Here is a 21,154-nt window from a genome sequence, read left to right as displayed (position 1 = left end):
ATCTGGCCCCTAGTCCTTGACCCACAAAGTTAACAGTGGCTTCTTGGTTAACAGGTACTATGTTGTGCATTCACATCTTAAACGCTCCTTTTTTTTAAATTCATTTTATGCAACCCTGAGTACCTGAGCGTGGTGTTAATCTGCAGAGCTTTACTGAGCATCCTCGCTCCTGTATCATCGAGTCCATTTCCGCTCAAGTCTACCTTCTTCAGGCAGGCGTTGCTTCCGAGGGCGTTCACGAGCACCGTGCCCCTCGAACGCAACCTGGAGTCAGCCAGAGACAAGCTCTGCAGGGCCTGTCGGAAAAGAAGAGCGATGAGAGAGAGAGAGAGTGTGTGTGTGTGTGTGTGTGTGTGTGTGTGTGTGAGAGAGTTTGCAATGTCTGTGATCTGTAAAAACAGTGCTTAATAATTGATCAAGCAAGGCGATATCTGCAGTGAGAGGACTACGTGCCCTGAAGGAGAGAGATTAGAAAGAAAAGAGAGAGAGAAGGAAGGACGGATGAATCACTGGTGCTGTAATACACACAGCAGACTGTTAAAAAGCTTTTGTACTCTCTGTGTGTGTGCGTGTGTGTGTGTATGAGCCTGAAAGTGTGTAAGTTGCGTACAGGAAACAAATCGCTATGTCCGTATGTGTGTGTGCCTGTGAAACACTCACACACTCTTCCTCTTGTACCAGATGCACTAGTTTCTGCAAAACCTCATCCAGAACCCTGCAAGCACAAGAAATAGCAGGATTTACGCACACGCGCACACACACACACACACACACACACACACACACACACACACACACACACACACACTTGTATAAACTCCATCAACTCCAAGATTAATGACACTTCACACACCTCCCCTCGGTCCCTCCTCTGCCTCCCTGAGAGCCTCCTACTGTGTGCTCACATTGGGTTTGTGATTGCAGACGGTTTCACAGACTTTTCTAACCTGCTTACCTTAACTGCCTGTCTCAGAATGGATATCTGTTGTATCTGTTAATCAGTGCGCTGCACGTAAGCTCTGTCAACTCTATGTCATGCTGTTGATTATCACAGAACATCATTTGGAATAATCCCTCAATCTGTGAAAACAAACACGTGATGCTTGCAGTAACGCTTTTTACAATGGAAGTGTAAGGGAAGCAGGCGGCAGCATAAAAAAGGTGTTATAAAATTATAACTGGCAGAATCGCTTATGGAGAATATATTTATGCTTTTAACTTGGGTTTAATGTTTTAAAACTGATTACAAAAAAAATAAGGCCATTTTTGTGATCTAGAAATACGGAAAGGAGGTGATAGCCCATAACGTATTGTTTATATAGATTAAACTCCACCCACTGGAATGACATCATTAACATATATAATCAGAATAAATTGCAACAGTGCCTGCCCTATTTTCAGAGGTTTCAATTCTGAAAATATTACTTTATTTTGTCTATAGGGATTTAAAAACAGTCTGCAGTAAAGAGCCATGAATCAAACCAAGCAGCTACAAGATAATCCCAACATTGAGGCAAAGAAATGTAAATGTAAAATGTTTTTCTTGTTTCCTGATAGATATAACTACAGTATCAGGAATGACTGCAAACTGTTTCACGGTCATTTGTGAGTATATAAAGAATTTATTTTGGATGGATAGATGGATGGACGGATGGACGGACGGATGGATAGATTTGCTGCAATGGAAATCCACTAAATTTGGTGGATGGATTGCATGTAGCACACAAAAAATTTTGTGTCTACTAAATATGATTTTTCTAAAATGATGTAATTACACTGACTGATGCCTTCAACAGAAACATATACCACTGCTTTATAACCTCAGAGCTCACTGTAGTTTTGCCTTGAAGGTTTTATATTGTTAAAAATTTATTCTCACCGATCTAGAAAACTTGTCCTTTTTCAAATCGACAATTTCAACCATTTAGACAGCTCAAATAATATTTTTACTGTAGAAATCACGTAAGTGCTTTGACAAAGTGGTTCACATTTCCCGTTTGCCTGCAAGGCTTCCACTGTAAGTGCACAACAGTAAACACATTTTTATTTTTTTTTTTTGGTAATCGACGACATGTCACAGATGGTGCTGATAGAGATTAAGATCCATCGAACCTTTAAACGAGACACTTATCTTCAAACTGCTTCAGGCGCCCTGGCCCTGCAGTCTAAATGCTTGTTTGTAAGTCGCTTTAGATACACACTTCTGCCAAACAAATAAATGTATACATACATCACTGTCAACTCTGTGATGTTAGTCTCTCTCGGTTTGCGAACAAGTACCTGCCCTTGATGTTAAAGTTCTTGCCCAGCAGCAGGTGTTTGAGGGATGGGTGTCTGGAGAAGGCAGGAATGACACAGAGGAGATCAGCATCCAGCCCTGAAATGAACACAGGAATGTACAGGCAGAGTCAAAAGCGACTGAAGCAAATGCAACTGAGGGGAAAGAGACGGACTGAAGGTCGGTGGGAGCAGACAAAAGCTTCCTTTCATTTATGCGGTTAGATGTCTCACCGTTGTCTGAGATGTCCAGTGTGCTGATGCAGGAGACTCTGGGGAAAAGGTCCTGTATTATCCCTGCTCCAGCAGACCTGAGCTGAGAGGCAGACAAACGGAGAGAATAAAAAAAGAGATAGTGAATAAGGGCACAAGGGGTAGATAGAGAGAAGCAACATTCAAAGACTCTAACATGTATAATTTATGCTAGCGTGCACTCATATTTTTTCAATAGCTCAACTGAAAGAGCATGGTGCTAACAACACCAAGGTCATGGGTTCGATTCCAAGGAAATGTATGTATTGATGAAACAGACCTTAATCCACAGTCGGTCGCTTCTGCATTTATGGCATTTTTATAGAATGGAAGCTTGTTTAAAAGAAAATGTGACTTCTTGTCTCACAATTCAGACTTTTAGCACTTTTTTGCAGTGTTTTTTTGCATTTATATCTCAACATTCTGACCCTTTTCCTTGCAATTCAGAACAGCAAAATATAAACTGATAAGAAAAGTTATAACTGTAAGATATAAATCGTGAAATAATAACTTTATTTCTAAACAAAAAAACCTTTTTCTCTTTTTTCATTCTTACACAAAGGTCTAATTTTTTTTTTTATTCTGTATCAGAAACAGGCATCCATGTCATCACATCAAATCAGCGTTGGAAGTTTAAGTTATTTTGAAACCAGGGCTCGTTGTCACCTTTTACTCAAGCGGACATTTACTCAAGTCAAGTAGATTTTGAAGGCCAGTTTCTGTGCAGGCACATAAGGTACATTATGGATAAAATTGTTTTGCTACTCTAAAATAAACCTGTAATTTTCACCAAAAATGAGGTAGATCCAAAATGACTCATCCATTAGAAACAGCACTGCACATTTATCACTTTTTACAGTACATGTAGGACCAAGAAGCAATTTTGGACTATTTTAGGCTTATTTAAGATTTATTATTCCCTACTCTTATAAAAAGATATTATATCCTGGAATGTATTTATTAAAAAACAAAAACATATATAAAGCCAATGTGCAAGACATAGCATTTGTGTAAACCGACTTTTGATTAAACACATTTGCTATGATACTGTACTGTACAGCCTTTGTGACAACTTGCCCCAGTCTCCTCTATACATAATTATTTTCAAATCCACAGAACAGAGATTTAAGGAAAGCAGTTGTTAAATACGACAATTTTATGAGGTCAAAATAAGGCAGTGCAGGCTTGAGCAAGATAAACACGCATTGCGCTCTCAAAAGAGATCTTGGATGGTGTTCTGGCTAATTCTGTAGCCGAGATATCTGTACACACAGCAGAGTGACCACAGACTGAAGGATTGAGGCTAGAGCCAACAGAGAGAGCGACACGCATTTATAGAGCTCAAGCCAGATTTAGGTTCACAATAGGGGGATGGGGTACCTCGCAGCCGCTGATGTCCAGGTGTAGGTCAGTGATGTGAGGATTGGATGAAAGCCCAAGGAACAGAGCCCTGTGGAAGTGACAGCGAACAAACACAGCGACGTCGTCATTACTGACAGCATTACATGCCTCATTGAAGAGACTTAGTATTCTATTATGCGCTTCCAAGGTTGATCTCCATAATAAATCAAATCAGAAAAGGTCTATATGGACACCGTCAAAGCGTTACGCAGGTCTTAAAGGATTAAGGGGGAAAGAGCTTAGAGATTAGTTCGACTCTTCTGGTGTGGGCCGGTGCTGTTGACAGAAGAGAGCTAAAATCAGGTGTTCAGCTGGGTGTGACAGCCCGTCTTGCGCTCGGTTTGCGTTTGTGAGCCGGGAGGAGGTATGACCCTGTTTGAAATGCTTCGTTTGAAAACATTCTGGCTTTCCCAAAATAGCAGCTGCTGCGTGAACATCTTGATTCTGACCTCAGTTAGGGGTGCAGAGCTCTAAAACTAGATATGAATCCCTAGAGAGTTCTTCTAGCAGGCTTTTCACACTCGAAATTGTTAACCCTTCAATTCATAGTTCATCCACAGAGGAAAAAATGTAAAATGATTTTCGGTTTGCTTTGTAGTGCACAATAAGTTTTCTTTTATGGACCGAACAGTTAATTTGTCATGAGATATCTATTAATAGCACCAATTTAATTTTCAGAAATCTCCACTATGTGAATGCATGCGTGTATGTATGCGTGTCATATAATCCCTCTTTTTTTGTTAATATAAGATGCATTCAATTCATCAAACAGTAAAGACAATTTTAAAGAAGTAAATGCTGTCATTTTAAAACTTTCTATTCATTCAAGAATCATGAACAAAATTATTAATGATAATAATTTAAAAAACGGGTTGTTTAGCTGAGCATGTTTTTCAAAAATGATTACTTAAGCATCAAACTTTTCAGGGGGAATGTGGGTGATTCTGTTCAGCAAGGCGTTCAAATCTATATTACATTAAAAAAAAATATGCTTGCCTTTAAGAATGTACAAAAATAAATCCACATGTTCAGACTGACGTCACTGCTGCCTACATGCTGACATGAAAGAAAACGTATTTCTTTTTTAAACTGCTGTGATAACTAATGATTTTTGTGCTTAAAGAGACAGTTCACTCAAAAATTACATTTCTGTCCGTATCTAAACTCACAAGACAATTTGAGAATTGTTTTCTTCGGGAGTTTGCTTACCATCATTCTTCAAAATATCTTATTTTGTATTCAGCAGAAGAAAATTTGGCGTAACTGCTATGTACTTATACTTCGATTAATCATTTCATACATAGCACTTATTGTGTACATATATTGTACTTATAAATATTGCACTTTATACGTATACTGTAATTAATTTCTGTAATTACATTTATAATTACACTGTTGACCCATCCCTTAACACCTTAACCTACCCTTAAACCTACCCATACCACCTTAATAGCAGGTATTTTGCAATACAGTATGACCACAATTGTATATATTTTTTGATATAAGTACATTGTAGTTAAGGCCACCTATAATATAGTGTGTAATAACACGAGGGTGAGTGACAGAATTCTCATTTCTGGGTAAACTAGAATATCTAGCACCTCAGTTCAGTATAGTCAATTTATGTACACAGTACATACATAACAATGTGCTCTACTAAATCCTGGGTTAGCGTGACCTGGGTTATCTTGTTCCATACATGTCTAAACAGCTTAAACCAGCCTAATGTAGTTAGCTTATCTACTACAATGTGAAAAGCTGGCTTGCCGGATTTAGAGAGGTTTTGGGAAATTGTGAATTGGTCAGACTAGGAGACCAGGTGGCTAACCAGCTAGGTCGTGCTGGGAAACCAACTAAGCCAGATTAAACTAGCTAAGCCTGGGTTAAGCGCAGGACAGGACTCACCTCAGCACGTCGGGAGGCATCTTCATGGATGCCAGACTGATGTGAGTGAGGCTGAATGCCGAACTGAAGAACTGGCGGAACGAAGGAAGTGTCTCTCTCACTTTCCTAAAAGCATGACAAAAAAAGAAGAGACTTTTATCCATATCACATCATACCACACTTCACAAAGCACTGAGCAATACGACAGAACAACGATTCAAAAGAATGCCCTCTGGCTTATTAAAAAAGAACTGGTTTGTAGCTATTACGTGTTAAACATTTTAACAACATTCAACATTTTAACAAGCTGTCACTGGACCAAACTATAAATTATTTGGGTGGGACAGAACTAGATAGGCAAAAAGAGATAAAGAGAGAGAGAGAGAGAGAAAGATAAGTCAGTGAGGGATACTGGCGGGCTAAAAAACATGACAGCTCATGATAACACTTTTGCGTTTGACAGTGACATTATCATTTAAGAGAGGGAGAGAGGGAAGAATGTACGGTGTAAATGTGTTAACAAGAGCAGAGAGTGTTAAGGGAACATTCCTATTTAATATTCATGAGCTCTCTGTCTTATCAGCTCGAACAGATTTACATTGCTGCCTTCACATGGCTCTAGTGTAGCCAGATTTACTCACACACACACACACACACACACACATGCCCACGCACACCTTACGGAGGTGCCCATGTGTGCAGTGGTTCTGCGTTTGGGTGTGCATGTTTCTGAGTGCTTACGTTATCGCGTGTGGGAGTTTAGGTGGGAGTTTGCGAAAGGATGAAATTAGCGCTAGGAAAAAGAGGCCATGCTTGCTATAGCATACTAACACAGTAGTCTACAATACTGCTGCAGTGTGTACCGAGCACAATATGCAATGACCCACTACACTATTTGCCAAATGTGAAAGCCCCAGAGCAATAACTATAAGGAGAATCTATACCTATGTTTGTGCTCACAGTAATGCGTGATAATGTTCTGTTGTTCATTAGAGTGATACGGTTTTGTCCTCTGCTACTTTAAGTGCTTAAGCTCTTTAAAGCAGGGTGGATTCTGATTGGTTATCAATGTTTTATCAATAATCAGCAAGAGAGAAAAAAAAATACTGATAGTGATTCCAACAATATTGTTCTTGTGAAACATGAATAACGATTACAGTAAAATACATTTTTATTTATTGCTACGTTTGATAAGAAACAAAACCTTGTTTGATGATGTCTTTTTTGTCAGGAAAATAAAACAATAAATGCCATTTTGGTGCTCTTTGATGTGGCAAGATCACCGTATAAAGAGCAAGTCGGTGCGACCAGCCCTTACGCTTTACTACTAGTTTAAACGCAAAATAAACATGAATGAATTCATGCCTTGTGTAATCGTTCAATCTGTTACAACCGCAGCAAAATGTCAATAATGCGTTTTTGTTTTAAAACACATAACTGATGCTACAGTTAAACAAAGTGTAAACGAGGATCGTTTTCATTCTAAAACTGAGTTTTAAACAAAAACGCACAAGTGTAAACTGACACTAATAGCTCTCTGACCTTTCATAGACAGCAATGATATTACCAAGATCAATGCACAGAAACGTAGTAACGTAATGAGCACTGTTTACATTCAAAATGCGTGCCGTCCACTGAAGTTAACGTGAACAAAGCTCTTTACTTCGATTACATTCTGGGGTACTCTCCATAATAGCGGAAGAAGGTAACTTGGGGAGAATAATTGCTAAATAAATTATGTTATTGTTTTCTTTGGGCACAAAAGGTATTTGTTTCTGTGCGTTGATCGTAGTAAAATAACTTACGTGTATGGAGGATCAGAGACCTCTCAGATTCCATTAAAAAGATCTTAATGTGTTTTCCAAAGGTGAATGAAGGTCTTACGGGTTTTGGAACTACATGAGGGAGGGTAATTACTGACAGAATTACTGAGCAAAAACATACCGAACCGTGACATCAAAGCCAAGTACCGTTCCGTCATGTTTGTGTACTGTTAACACCCTTAAATATTCACAGTGACAGTATCCATAAAAAAAAGTACACAAAAAGTACCTGCATGACCTACTATTTCAACATGATTCTGAAGTTTGAGTATGAGGGACACTTTACTATCCCATGAGACCACAGAAGAGGATTTATGACTAGCAGTCACATAATGCAACTGACGCTGGTAGGTCACGTGACAGTAACAACATGGTGAATGTGGTGAATAATAGAACATACAAATTTGTTGAATCAACCACAAAAATGATGCAATTTCAGATGCAGCCACTGTAATATATCCCACAATACAATGCATTTGACTCTAATTTCCGATTTAATTTAGAACTGGAAGTAATTCAAAAAAACTGTAATGTTGTTTATCTGTTCTTGGCTCAATATTTGAGTCAAACATTTTCACACGAATCTGGATTAATAAAAGAAACTTTTGAGATCATGTGACAATGCAGCATACTGTAAAAGGCCTTCTGTCACACTAACTATTTTCAACGAATATTACATAAGCAACATTACACTACTGCGCAGCATTCAGGATGTAGTAATCTAGCACTTTAATCCAAACACAGCCAAAACGGTAGGCTATTTCAATCTTTAGACAGCCAATAATCTTCAAAAACATATCCCTCTGCAAATTCAAACCCAATTAAGAACAAACACATTTGCAGGAGGTGCAAAGGATGAGGAAACCTTCCAATTTCAACAATAAGTTCAGCTAAAATTAGCCTCATTTTTCAGAGAGTTTCTCATAATGCCGTTAACGTGCCGAGAGGGGAGATGGAATTGCTGTTCGGGTTCAGAGAGAGTCAGACAGGAAGATGGATCATTGTATTTTTCTGTTTCTTCTCAGCTTACAGCTTCTTCTCGCACACACAGGCACATGCATGTTCACTTGCAAAATCATAGACTTCTGCTGTAAAGCTAATTAGAAGTACTAGACTATTGTTAGAATAAAAAAAAAAAAAAAAAAAAAACACTGTTTACTTTATTTTATGAGCTGGTTTTTCCAAATGTTTTTGTCTAGCTCATTTTTGGAAACAATTTTGTAACACAAAAACACGTTTTCTTCTGATGCTGTTATAGCGGCTGTATTACCATCTGTGCAGCATGCAGGTCCATCGGCTCTATCTGATCACTCATGTCCCAGTTTAACTCATATTCCATCTCTGCAGGCATTCTTCCCTGCTGGGAAACCCATTTAAAACCAGCCTCTGATGATAGTTGAATCCAGCTGGAAAGTCGATCTTTTATGTTTACTAACAAGTCTAAGCTCGTCTAGATGGCTGATCAAAAACTAGCACGAGTAGACTTGATTGTTATCTAGTCTAAGCTGGTAAGTAGTAGCATGAGCAAATAGTTTTTTCTTGTTTTAAGCATAAAACTCAATACAGTTTTATTTATTCATTCATTAGCATTTTCCATTTGCATAGAAAGATATATGTTCTGAAAATAAGTCTTAATACCTTCAAAAATAAACTTGCATCTCAAATAAATGTTTCGTTTTAATGATGTTTTTATATTTTTTATTGATAAACAAGTCAAAATAATGATTTTTCTGTGTGAATACCGTAGGCATTTTATACGTATTAGTACTTTCCTGCAGGAATCTGCTTTTTAACCTTAAACTCATTTAAAAGCAGTAGAAAAGTGCTTCCTGGGGAACTGACTGAAATGAGTCAAACTGACTCTTGATGATATGCGTGGTTGAAGCAGGCAAGTTTAGCTCACCTGTGAGGCTGACTCAAACGTGACAGATTATCATGCGAGAGCTGGTGGGTGGCAGTTTAGCTCACCTGTGAGAGAAGGAGTTTTTGGACAGGTTCAAGTAGGAGAGATCGGCACAGCAGCCCCGCAGCAGAGCTCCAAATAACTGAGAGGAAATGCAAAGAGGGCACAGAAAACAAAGAGGAAAAAATAGAGGTTGAGGGAAAGAGAGGGGCAACAACAGAACGACAAACGTTAGTATAATTCTGCAATTTAGGATCATTAAGTGTGACAGAAATATCAATATGAAATCAGAGACAAATTGTTGTCTCGCATCCTGGGTGCAATGATATAAATCATGACGGGTAAAAAGCAGTTTGGCAATAACAAGTTCAGAAGGATGAGACACACTGTCAACTCACAGAGTCTACGGTACAGTCAGTGCCTGACAGGTCCAAATGCACCAGGCAGTTCGGCTGAGCCAGGAACAGGTACAGATTCTGCAATGAGGAAGAGTATTGAGGCTGTTAATAGCCGTGTGTATTGTGTGTATTGTGTCTCTGTATGAGATGTTTTCAGCATTCATGTGAAGGTCCTCACAAAGACGGCAAGTAGTTTTCAGTAATTTTGTGTTTTTGATTAGAGTTAGAGGTAAAATACAGGGCAAATTTGCAGGACAGCGGCCCTCCAGGACCAGGGTTGAGAAGTCTGATCTGGATACATGTATTTTATTGTAAAAAAACAAAACAAACAAAAAACATATTTTTGTGTCAATTATTTTGCATAGCTGAAAACAGGTTCTAACCGTCGCATCTTCTCCAGACAGAATTCCTGGGTTCTTACTCAGGTCCAGATGAAGAAGAGAGTTTGAGTAGTCATCACTGGAGCATAGAGCCTGAGAGAGAGATGTGACACCTGGGAAAAAGGACGAAAAAAAAGGTTGAATCACACTGGGGAAGATGCTTCTTTTTTGCTATTTTACATTATAAATTTAAATTATAAATTTAATATTATATATATATATATATATATATATATATATATATATATATATATATATATATATATATATATATATATATGTTATCAATTAATCACAATTTATCACATTTAAAATAAAAAATTTTGTTTAAATAATATTTGTGTGTGTATTAATTATGTATATATAAATTCAAACATATTTGGTTGTATTTCCAGCTAAGCAAATTCGCGCCCATAGATGAACCGTGCAATAGCGAACGTAATATTGCCAAAGAACTATGGCTCTGTGTATTAAATAGTGCTTCATTTGAAAACGGGTGATGAAGATATACCGCTAATCAACATGACGATCGCATGCAATATATCGCGCAGCCCTAATTTCCAGGTTTAAATTAGATTTCTTATACCAATCTTATGCCTCAGACTTTTGGACTCTACTGTGTAGACCACTATACCACAACAACACGCGCAATGCTCTGTAAGCAGAGTGCATTTTCATTTTGTTTCTTAATGCATGAAGAAAACGCTGGTGATTGCCTTTTGTACCGTCAGACAAAAAGACAACTCAACTAACTGTGTTAGGTGGCAGCTTGCCAGTGAACTCAGCCAGTACGCTTTCTCACCAGGGAGTAAGAAAAACATCCCATTGCGCTCTCTAAAAGGAGAAATTTACTCATCAAAATGTTAACCACTGCAACCTTTCATGATCCAATAGTCTTCCGTTTTGCTTTTATGGTTGCTGTAGTTCATTTTTTGATGTGTAAATTATGTTTTTTACTGCTGATAGGATGCTGATTTTACTTCAAAGTTCCCTATAAATCCCAACTGGATGTGGCAGTTGCCAAAATGAAACATCTCAGTTTGAAATGAGTTTGTATTCTCTCATGGCACAAGTTCATCTAAGATCTGTATTCAAAGTTAAAACTTCTGCAATGAAGTTGCCACAAATCAGATTACAAATAAAGATTAATGATGGGGGCTATTTCGAGTGGATGTTGATTCATGGCGCGTGTTAGAAGGCTATCCATCTATCCACTCGGTTTAAAACTGTATTGATTGAAAGAGAAAACCAGAGATTTAGCAGACCCTGGAAGCAGCCAAGGATGCTGGTAATTGAGTCTGGGCTCCCTAAGAGAAGACTGGCTCTCTGGTCATGACTCTGAAGCTCTAAAGTCAGGTGCAACTAATCCATCGATAATCTCACTGATTTAACAGAGAAGAAGAAGAAGCTGATTCTAGATCAGTGGAGTGAGAATCGTTATTTTACAGGCTGAAATGCTACACAGAGATTGGATAGATCTGCTATGGTCTCTGTGTGGGATTTATTGTGGATTCACTGTTTATTTTATTTTATTTTATTTTACTTTACTATGTCTCAAGTTCATTGTGTAATTTGTGTAATTAATGGAAAAAAAAAAGTATGTTATAATTGTATAATATATGACGAGTTGTACTTGTTTAATATTAATGTCATTGTTTACATATTCAATGCTGTTTTTTATATTAATTTTAACAGTTATACTATTTTTATACTTTATATACAATGTATAAATATTAATTTTTCTAATAAATATTAATATTTGTTTAATATTATATTTAGTTTTATATGTGTTTTACGATTTCATTAACTTCAAATATTATTATTATATTATTCTTATTATATAGCAATATAATAATATTAATATAATTCAATATAATTCAAAAAATATTTTACATGCAAATATTGCTAGAAAGTTATCATAGTTGTATATAAATGATATAGTTACTTATATAGTTATACTTTTTAATAAGTGTATATGTGTACACACACATATGTATGCAAGTAATAATGTTACTTGTACCTACAAAACTTCTTTCTTATATATTAAAAAAAATGATTAAATATTTACCATTTTTATATTTCTGTATAACTATAGTTATGACATTTACCATCAAGGGCCAATTGGACACATGATCTCATATTAACTTCTTACATGCTTACATGCTATTTAATGTTCAGGGCCCGCATTCACAAAACATTTCATCTTACCACTAAGAGTTCTCCTAAATAGCAAAACAAGTTTTTACAAGAGTTTTAGTTTTTCAAAGCTAAAAGTATGAAAAAGCTTGTTGCTATGGATGATATAAGCTTACTAACTATGCACTGATAGAAAAGGAGTCTTTATAAAGAGGTATATTCATAAAAAATATTGCAGAGGGAAATGTTATGTTGCATATAAGGTCTATTCATAAAACGTTACTTGCTACATTCAAATAAAGATCTTAAAAACCAGACTGTCACTAATTAAACTATATATACACACACACATATACATATATATATATACATATATATATATATATATATATATATATATATATATATATATATACACACATATATATATATATATATATATATATATATATATATATATATATATACATATACATATATATATGCAAAGCATAAAAGCATTAAAAAGACACGCAAACTTAAAAGAAAAAGCTAACTGGACACTGTTATTTCTTGTCTAACTGGTTAAAAGTTATATAATTACAGGAAAAACCCTAAAGGTGATACATTTTTTAAAAGCTCAATATTGTCAAATGTTTCTAAAATGTTTATATTCTAAGGCAGATTGCCGGCAACAGCCATTTTAGACTAGTTCTGAGTTAATCATAAGTCAGAAGTGACACAGAAGTCCTCTTCACTACCCCTAATATTTTACAGATTTAGGAAATAGCTCTAAAGCTAAAACACTATTGGAGCAAAGATTACATTTAGGACTGATACGTCCACAATTTTTACAATTTTGTCCTAAATCAGCAATTTAGGAGCTACTTTTAGCCTTAAGATGTTTCGTGAATACGGCCCCAGACCTCTACTGAACGGTAATTACGAGATTGTTGTTGTAGACCTAACCAGCAGAGGGCGCTAAACCTCTAGGGAGACATAGTTTCGGCACACACCCTTTGAGGAGAGCGACGTCTTGGAGAGGTTCAATAGACGCAAGCCTTTACTGAGCCGACACACCTGCTGGATAAGGTTAGACACCCCTGTAAGGAAATAAACATTCACAAACATTAGATCAGTCACAGACCAATTTACACACGACATTATCACGCACCTTCGGGCAAACAGTGACATTGTTAAAGTTACATTCACACATGCACGCTTGTGATGTGATAAGCGCTGACATGTGTCAGGCATGATAGCGGTCTAAAAAAAAAATCTGACTCTGATGCATATAGAGGTCGTATCAGCTGCTTTGAAACTGTAGTTAGTGACACCACAGGCCACTGACGAGAAGTAGCTAATTATACCGAAGCTACAGTAAGGGGAAGTATCATTTATTGTCATACTCTATATGTAGTTAAGACGGTAGCATTACTGGTATTGTACAGTACACTACACACTAGAAAAAAAACCAATTTCAAATCAGTAACAGATACAACACAATAAGTCAGCAAAGCAGAGACAAGAAAGAACAAAAAAAAAAAAACACACCCACTCAGAGACAGAAATAGCAGATGCACATACTGATAAAGAAAGTGTAAAAACAGATAAAGGCAGGTAAATAGACAGACTGGAGGGGTGAGAGAGGGATAGAAGAAAAAGAGAGACTTTGATGCATGTACCTTGGTTGTCCAGTGTATTGTGGGCCAAGTTAATGGAGTGTATGACTGATGCCGGGTTTTCTGACAGGGCAGTGGCCATTTTCTGTGGGAAATCTCTAAATGACAGAAAGAAAGTGAGTCGAAACGGAACCGCAATACAAAGTGCTGCACTCTGGGACAGAGATGAAATACAGAGGCGAAGACGTGGCAGGGGAATAAGACTGGGAACGGCAAAAAGGGAAAAATGACAGTGACAGAACAAGAAACGAACTTTTAGATGAAAAGAAAAAGAGTAAAATGGTCAGAGTGATGAATAACATAAAGAGAGCAATAGAGAGATTTATAACTTACGCTTTAAGGCCCACATTTTCCAGCGTGATCTCCTCCAGACTGCTGGATTTACTGACAGTGTGCAGAATCTGTTCTACGACCTCTGAACTCTGTGTGTGTGCGAGAAAGAAAGAGGGAGAAGAGAGAAAAGCATTAGAATTCAATTCTTCAGGAAGACCCACCATAATGACTGTAATCTCATGCATATGGACACAGATTTTAGGCAGGAAGATATATTTATATATTTAAGCTACCAGTGAAAGGTTTAGAATAGAATGAATTTATGTCTTCAAAAATACAGTAAAACTGTACAAATTAGAATAACCGTTGTCTATTTTAATACATTTAAAAATTTTATTTATTCCTGTGATGGCAAAATTGCATTTCAGCAGGCATTGCAACAATTATTGCGTATTGTTTGTGCTCAGTTTTTAATAATGGTTATTAATAATACTGTTTTGCTGTTCAATATTTTTTGTGAAAACTGCCATACACTTTTTTCACCGTTCTTTGATGATAATTTTTTTGTAAACATATATTCTAAATGTCTTTATGCTCACTTTCGATCAATTTCATGCATCATTGCTGAATAAAAACACACATTTATTTATTTTTTAAATTCTACCTACTTACCAAATTTTTGAATGTTAGTGTTTTCACAAAAACACTGATAATAATAAAAAAAGATCGATCTTGAGCACTTCTAATAATATTTCAAATATTAAAGTGTTTCCTGTATTATTCACCAAACAAATGCAGCCTTGGTGATCCTTGGTGTTTTCTTTTAAAAACTAATTATTCCAGACTTTTGACCAGTAATGGTACTGAATGAATATGTTTGATAACATTGGTACTTCAAAAAATGTGATCATATTACTACCAAATTACAGCATTTAAATACAACCCTGATAATAAAAACATTACTAAAAACAAACAAAACAGGACTCAGACACAGTGGAAATTGAGAAGGTCATAAAAAGATATTTACAATACGCAAGTCTTTGCAATAAAGTTTGATGAACCATGAGTTATATGCCATGGCCGCCACGATCACTGCAAGGTCCCTGTGACAAAAAAAGAGACAAAGAAGAGAAAAACATAAAAAAAAAAAACATCCTCAGTGAAGTGCTGCAACAACAGCATTCTCACTTTCCTCATGTAAGACCTCATAAGAGATTGCAAGCTCTCCTCAAGACTAAAATAGAGATGTTATTATTCAAGAAAAATGATAGATTCAGCAATAAATGCTCTCTGAGAGGAACGCCAGGAGAGGAAGGGAAGGGGACAGCGAGGATCGATGGGAAAACTGATGCCAGGTCAGTGAATTACTCAGTGCGATGTGTCTATGATACAGCTTTTAAAGTTGGCCCTGAGCCTAAAACCTTTTTACCTACATTCAGAGTGGGCGTTGCTGCACTGAAATGGAGAACGGGTAAAAAGACAGCTAGGGAAACAAATGCAAAAGGGTTTCTCCTGTTGAGTGCGGCTGATGGCTGCGTTCTCATTTGCAGCTTCGTCATTCCTGTTTGGATGCTGTAGTGAGGCTGTAGGCAGTGTGTACTCAGCTGTTCTCTCCTTCTAAATGAGAGTTTCTCTGCCTCAACCGCTCATCTCTCTCCCTCTAGATGTTCTAATGGAACAAACGCTTAAAAATCAATGACATAACATCCTCAAGTCAGATGCAGCATCGAGATAGTAGTCTAAGTGTGGCCGTTGGTGAAATAGTGAAAAACTATTTTTCATTGCTCAGTCGGATTGCTCTGCAGTATCAAGGCTTATTTGCTCATTTGCTGTCTAAAATGTTCTTATTTTGCAAATACTCGATCTTCAACTCGAAAGGCAACACAAATGAACTCTTCGCTTCCTTCAAAAAATGTGCCAGTGACCACATTTGCAAAAACATTATTTTCTGTCGAAGATGGCATATGGAATACGGTCGCTGGACTAGTTTGAGATGGTCATTAACTAATCCAAGATGGTTATTAGCTGGAAGCTGCAAGCTGGTAGAATATCTTGGAACAGCAGCAAACCGCTACCAGCTGGTCATGCCAGTTTAATGTGGTCACGCTGGTTTTAGTACTCTGTAGTTGGTGATCCAACTAATAACCTGCTTGCAGCAGCTAATGACCTGCTATTATATTTTATGTTATATTATACTATATAATTATTTTATTTATTTAGTTTTTATAGTAAAAGTATTTTGATCATGTTATTAATCCTCACCAGCAGATAAAAGTGTTTTGAACTGCCAAATACACACAAATAATATGTTAATGAATCTGAAGGAATTCATAAATAATTCATTATATAATTCATAATTGATAAATTATTTATTTTTTACAATATAAAAAAATAACGCAGAAAACAGCATATATATAAAACTATTTAACATTTGCCTTAAGATTTCTAGAAATGGTTATATTGGCATGATCAAAAATGTTAAAATGTTTGCGCGACAAAAAAATGAAAAAATATGGCAAACTTCACGTGCATGTACATGTGGTCAAGGATGGAACTAAATTACACCGATCATCTGAAAGAGGCTCAACACAGCTACTCATCTGAGACTGTATATCTGAAATGACAAGCACTTTGTATTGTCAGGCAAAAGCTCTTTTTAAAATTCCAAAATGATCTTTAAGTGGCCGCACTCCCATTAGAGTTTCATCATGTGACTGCCAAAAAAAAAAAAATCCTTTTTCTGCAGATAACCGGAACTGCCCTTGAGCAAAGTGCTCAATGAACCGAATCATTTCTCAGAGTCAGAGTATAAATTTTAAGTGCATTTTCTTTTTTATGTGTTAAAGGCGGTAGGGTCGTGCAGCTGAGCATGCAGAGATGACGTCAGTTTTTACAGGTCATATATATATATATATATATATATATATATATATATATATATATATATATGCAATCCTGTTTCAACAGGAAGAGAGACAAAAACCAGCCTTCAGACTTCAAACACAGAACAACATCAGCAGAAAATACTAAATCCGATCTGGAATCAGTTAAGGAACCTGACACCCATTGGACGGATGTAAAAAGACACAGCATGACTCAAACCGAGCAGGAAGTCATCAGGGACGCCACAGGAAAGAGGCAAAATATATTATTACTGTGGCAATTCAGAAGAAATTCAAAGCAGTGGCTGACGTCAGATTGCCTGTGTCAGTTATCATTGAAATCCCTGTCAATACGAAGCAATTAATAAGGCAAAGAGTTATCATTAGAATAATCCTTCCAAAATGAAGAAGCTTTTAAACCACCAATCTATTGGACGTGGAGATAGCGACGGAAGTGATGGCTAGCAATTAGAGGACGCTGATACAGAACATGAATATTAAGATGAGATTTAAGTTTGTGGCTACCCGCTTTCTAAGTGACTGAAGTCCAGTAGGTTAAACTCCCTGTTGTCCTGCGAATGATAAATGGTATCCACATCCTGAAAGAGAAAAAGAGATAAAAGAAAACAGAGAGAGACTCAGAAAGAGGAAGGCAACATCTTTAGAGTGAAATAAAAGCCGTGACACATGCAGAAAACGGCCTCCTCTCGTGCAGAGGATATTTTTGTGGTCAATAGGAAGCTCTTACCCACTGCACTTCCTCTTTACAGGTAATGCCATTGTAATCGCACAGAGCTGCATATGTCTCAGAAAATCCCCCTGGAATAGGAAAAAAAAATTATGTGCCTACTGCCTAACAATGAAAAGCTGTCCTATATTCATATACATAAAGGTTTTTCAATGATTGCTAGAGCACTTAAAGCAAAGAACTCTCTTTTTATCAAGATCTATTTTTCCCTGAGTGGCATAGTGTTCTACAGTTGGCTATACCATATATACTTTTTTCATATTCTTGAATGTCACATTAAGTTCTTCGTTGATTTCTGGTTTCTTGAAAACATCAGTACAAATTTTTATTTCTAAATATTGAAGAAAAAAAAGTTACAGTTAAAGGAATGGTATCTCGAAAACTGCTGACAATTTAGTCACTATCAGGCTTTCCAGAATGTGTATGTGTTTGTTTCTTCAAATCAACCAGTTTAGAGAAATGTAGCACCAATGTATCCTCTGCAGCAAATAGGTTCAAACAGCTGATAAAAATATCACAAAAATGCAGAAGTAATCAACACAGTCCACCAATTTTGAAGTGAAAAGCTGTGTGTTTGTAATACACAGACCCATTATTTAGGCAAATTCAGCCCTGTTGTCTTCTCAAGTTCTTGGGGTGTTGATGTGGATTATTTCGTTTACTACAGCTAATTGATGAACTAGAGTAGTGTCAGTTATGTGGGTTTCTGTAATGTTTTTATCAGCAGTTTGAAAACCAATTCTGATGGCACCCATTCATTGCATAAGATCCATTGGTAAGCAAGTGATACAATGCTACATTTATCCAAATCTCCTCCAATAAACTAAATTATCTATATCCTGGGTGGGCTTAGGGTGGGTAAACTGTCAGCAACTTATCATTTTTGAGTTTAGCTCCAATGCTAATCAAACACACCTGAAGCAGCTAATCAAGTTCTTACTAGGCATGCTCAAAACTTCTATGCAGGTGTATTGATGCAAGTTTGGACAGCCCTGATTTACACAGATAATATGTCATCTATTTTAATAATATCTGCGAATATGGATCCACACTGCATCTCTTCCTGTCACAATATGAAGGACATTGAGTAATTTGCATAGTCTTTCTTATACTCACCATCACTGGTTGCTATCATGACTTTATTTTACTTTTATCAAGCTTACTTGATCTTTTTGTATTATTCTTTTTGTTGTTTTCTTAATTTATGTATTTGGCACGGTGTATTTATTCTGTCCTTCACTGTCTACAGCTGCAGCTGGCAAAACAAATATTGTTATATAATTTGTCATGAATAGCAAAGAGCACCAAAAACGAGTTGACGGCATAAATGAAATGCATGCATTCAAAATATTCTATAAGACAACAGCAGTGGCATGAGGGGAAGAAAAGAGATTAGAGAGATTAATATCTAGTGTATAATAAAAATATTTATGAGACTGTGTGGATGCATGATCTATATGTACTTCTATTTCTCTCACCGCATGCCCTTTGCGTCTCCACTGAACTCTCAGAGCTGGGAGAAAATTTCCGATTTCCGTCAGTAACATCTCCATCTGCGTGAAAGATGGAGGGGCTGCAAAAGAAGAGGGAGGGGGAGAGGGGGATTCACAATGCATCAGAATCTCAGTTATTCTGACCCAGCATGTGAACACCTGGCCAAAGAGCTGAAACAGGAAAGAGAGCGAGGGAGTTGAACACTGAGACAGAAAAAGAGCACTATTATGCACTGCACTAATCTCCTCCTGTCTGAATATGAGAAAATCTCTCAATTAACTGCTCAGCAGTACCTCTCACCCCTGCTGCTCTAGCAGATACCGACTCCTATAGGCAGCATTATGGATTCTCCAAAAAAAACTACATTAGCACTACGAGCACTACAGTGCAAAGGCGACAGAAATCAGATTTGCATCCCTGTTCGGATGGTGTGAGCAAATATAGACTGCAACGGGGGTTGTCTTTGCCTCAGACATCATATTTGCTGACCGTCTTAGGGCATATTACACATCCCATTCTGGTGAGCTTTAATCGTTTTTTATATACGGTTTCCAAAAATGAGGGCACATAGGTTTCTTTTTTTAGTCTACCTGTGAACAAAGATTTGTTTTAAAGGAAAAAAAATGAAATAATAATGGAATTTTTCAGGTTAATGGAAAAAAGTTCAGCATTAGCTAGTTAGATATCCATAAGAAAAACTATCTATTTCTAGTGTAATATAGCAAATATAGCAATAACACAGCAATTCTGAGCTGCATATTTCTTTGAGCTTGTGAACTCAAAAGAAGGTTTTTAAGAAGGTTAGAAACTAAATAGTTGATGGTAGCCATTGACTTCCATAGTATGGACAAAAATACAACAACTGCTTGGTAATGCGCATTCTTCAAACATCTTGTTTTGTGTAGCAGAAGAAAGAAACTTGTTGTGTATATTGTATACAATATATATATATGTATATATATATATATATATATATATATATATATATATATATATGTGTGTGTGTGTGTGTGTGTGTGTGTGTGTTTTTTACAAAAGTATTGATTTTGTTATCATTAAAAAGTTTTAAAAAATTGTAACACACACATGAGAAGAATGTATCTTCATTCTTAGAGTTACAAATAGCATGAGAGAGGTTTATCTTCAATGTTAGAGGGGTTTTTTTCTGTCACACCATAGGGCACACTAATATGTCAACTGCCTATATATATAAGTGTGTGTGTGTGTGTGTGTGTGTGTGTGTGTGTGTGTGTGTGTGTGTGTGTGTGTGTAAGTATAAGTAACTAAAGTAACTGAAAGTAACAAACAGAATATAGCATAATATATGGTATACTTGAAATAAGCCTGCCCTTAGCCTTTGCTTTTTGTGTCAGTCAGACAGTTTAATCTTGTCTGAGTGGGTGGTTCACCAAAATAAGCTGTGATGTGGACCATTATGCTGTTCAGTCAAAGTCCGGCCAACCTGTAGGGTTCTTGGGACACTTACGTGTAGATGGAGTTGTTGAAGATCCGAGAGAGAGCAAAGTTGATGTGGCTAATCAGCTGATCCAGGTGGTCATTAGACTGCAGCCTCAGGGAATATGTGGACTTGTCTGTTTCTATGACAACCTGTGAAGGAAAGAACAAGCTTTAGTGAAGCAAA

The 21,154-nt window shown here is 36.8% G+C and overlaps 1 protein-coding gene across 7 annotated transcripts in view; it reads right to left on the bottom strand.

Annotated features, from left to right (window-relative positions):
* The window catches only part of carmil3 (capping protein regulator and myosin 1 linker 3), a 49,571-nt gene that overhangs the window by 14,580 nt on the left and 13,837 nt on the right, over positions 1 to 21,154 (bottom strand). For 5 of the 7 annotated variants that reach the window (XM_043224002.1, XM_043224017.1, XM_043223993.1 and 2 more), the window contains exons 5-21: positions 20,999 to 21,120; positions 19,497 to 19,591; positions 18,019 to 18,089; positions 17,796 to 17,869; positions 15,416 to 15,491; positions 14,449 to 14,537; positions 14,119 to 14,213; positions 13,450 to 13,536; positions 10,322 to 10,431; positions 9,939 to 10,016; positions 9,606 to 9,682; positions 5,836 to 5,940; positions 3,910 to 3,979; positions 2,512 to 2,593; positions 2,281 to 2,377; positions 661 to 715; positions 124 to 296 (exon numbers count right to left, since the gene is read on the bottom strand). In XM_043224002.1, the coding sequence (XP_043079937.1) occupies positions 124 to 296; positions 661 to 715; positions 2,281 to 2,377; positions 2,512 to 2,593; positions 3,910 to 3,979; positions 5,836 to 5,940; positions 9,606 to 9,682; positions 9,939 to 10,016; positions 10,322 to 10,431; positions 13,450 to 13,536; positions 14,119 to 14,213; positions 14,449 to 14,537; positions 15,416 to 15,491; positions 17,796 to 17,869; positions 18,019 to 18,089; positions 19,497 to 19,591; positions 20,999 to 21,120 (1,556 nt within the window). Of the gene's footprint in view, positions 1 to 123; positions 297 to 660; positions 716 to 2,280; positions 2,378 to 2,511; positions 2,594 to 3,909; positions 3,980 to 5,835; positions 5,941 to 9,605; positions 9,683 to 9,938; positions 10,017 to 10,321; positions 10,432 to 13,449; positions 13,537 to 14,118; positions 14,214 to 14,448; positions 14,538 to 15,415; positions 15,492 to 17,795; positions 17,870 to 18,018; positions 18,090 to 19,134; positions 19,266 to 19,496; positions 19,592 to 20,998; positions 21,121 to 21,154 lie in introns of those variants that run through there. The other 2 variants (XM_043224032.1, XM_043224042.1) reach the window with 2 other exon arrangements.

This window comes from Puntigrus tetrazona, chromosome 2 (assembly GCF_018831695.1).
Source record: "Puntigrus tetrazona isolate hp1 chromosome 2, ASM1883169v1, whole genome shotgun sequence".
Classification (NCBI taxonomy): Eukaryota; Metazoa; Chordata; class Actinopteri; order Cypriniformes; family Cyprinidae; genus Puntigrus; species Puntigrus tetrazona.
This window is presented reverse-complemented; position numbering and strand designations above follow the sequence as displayed.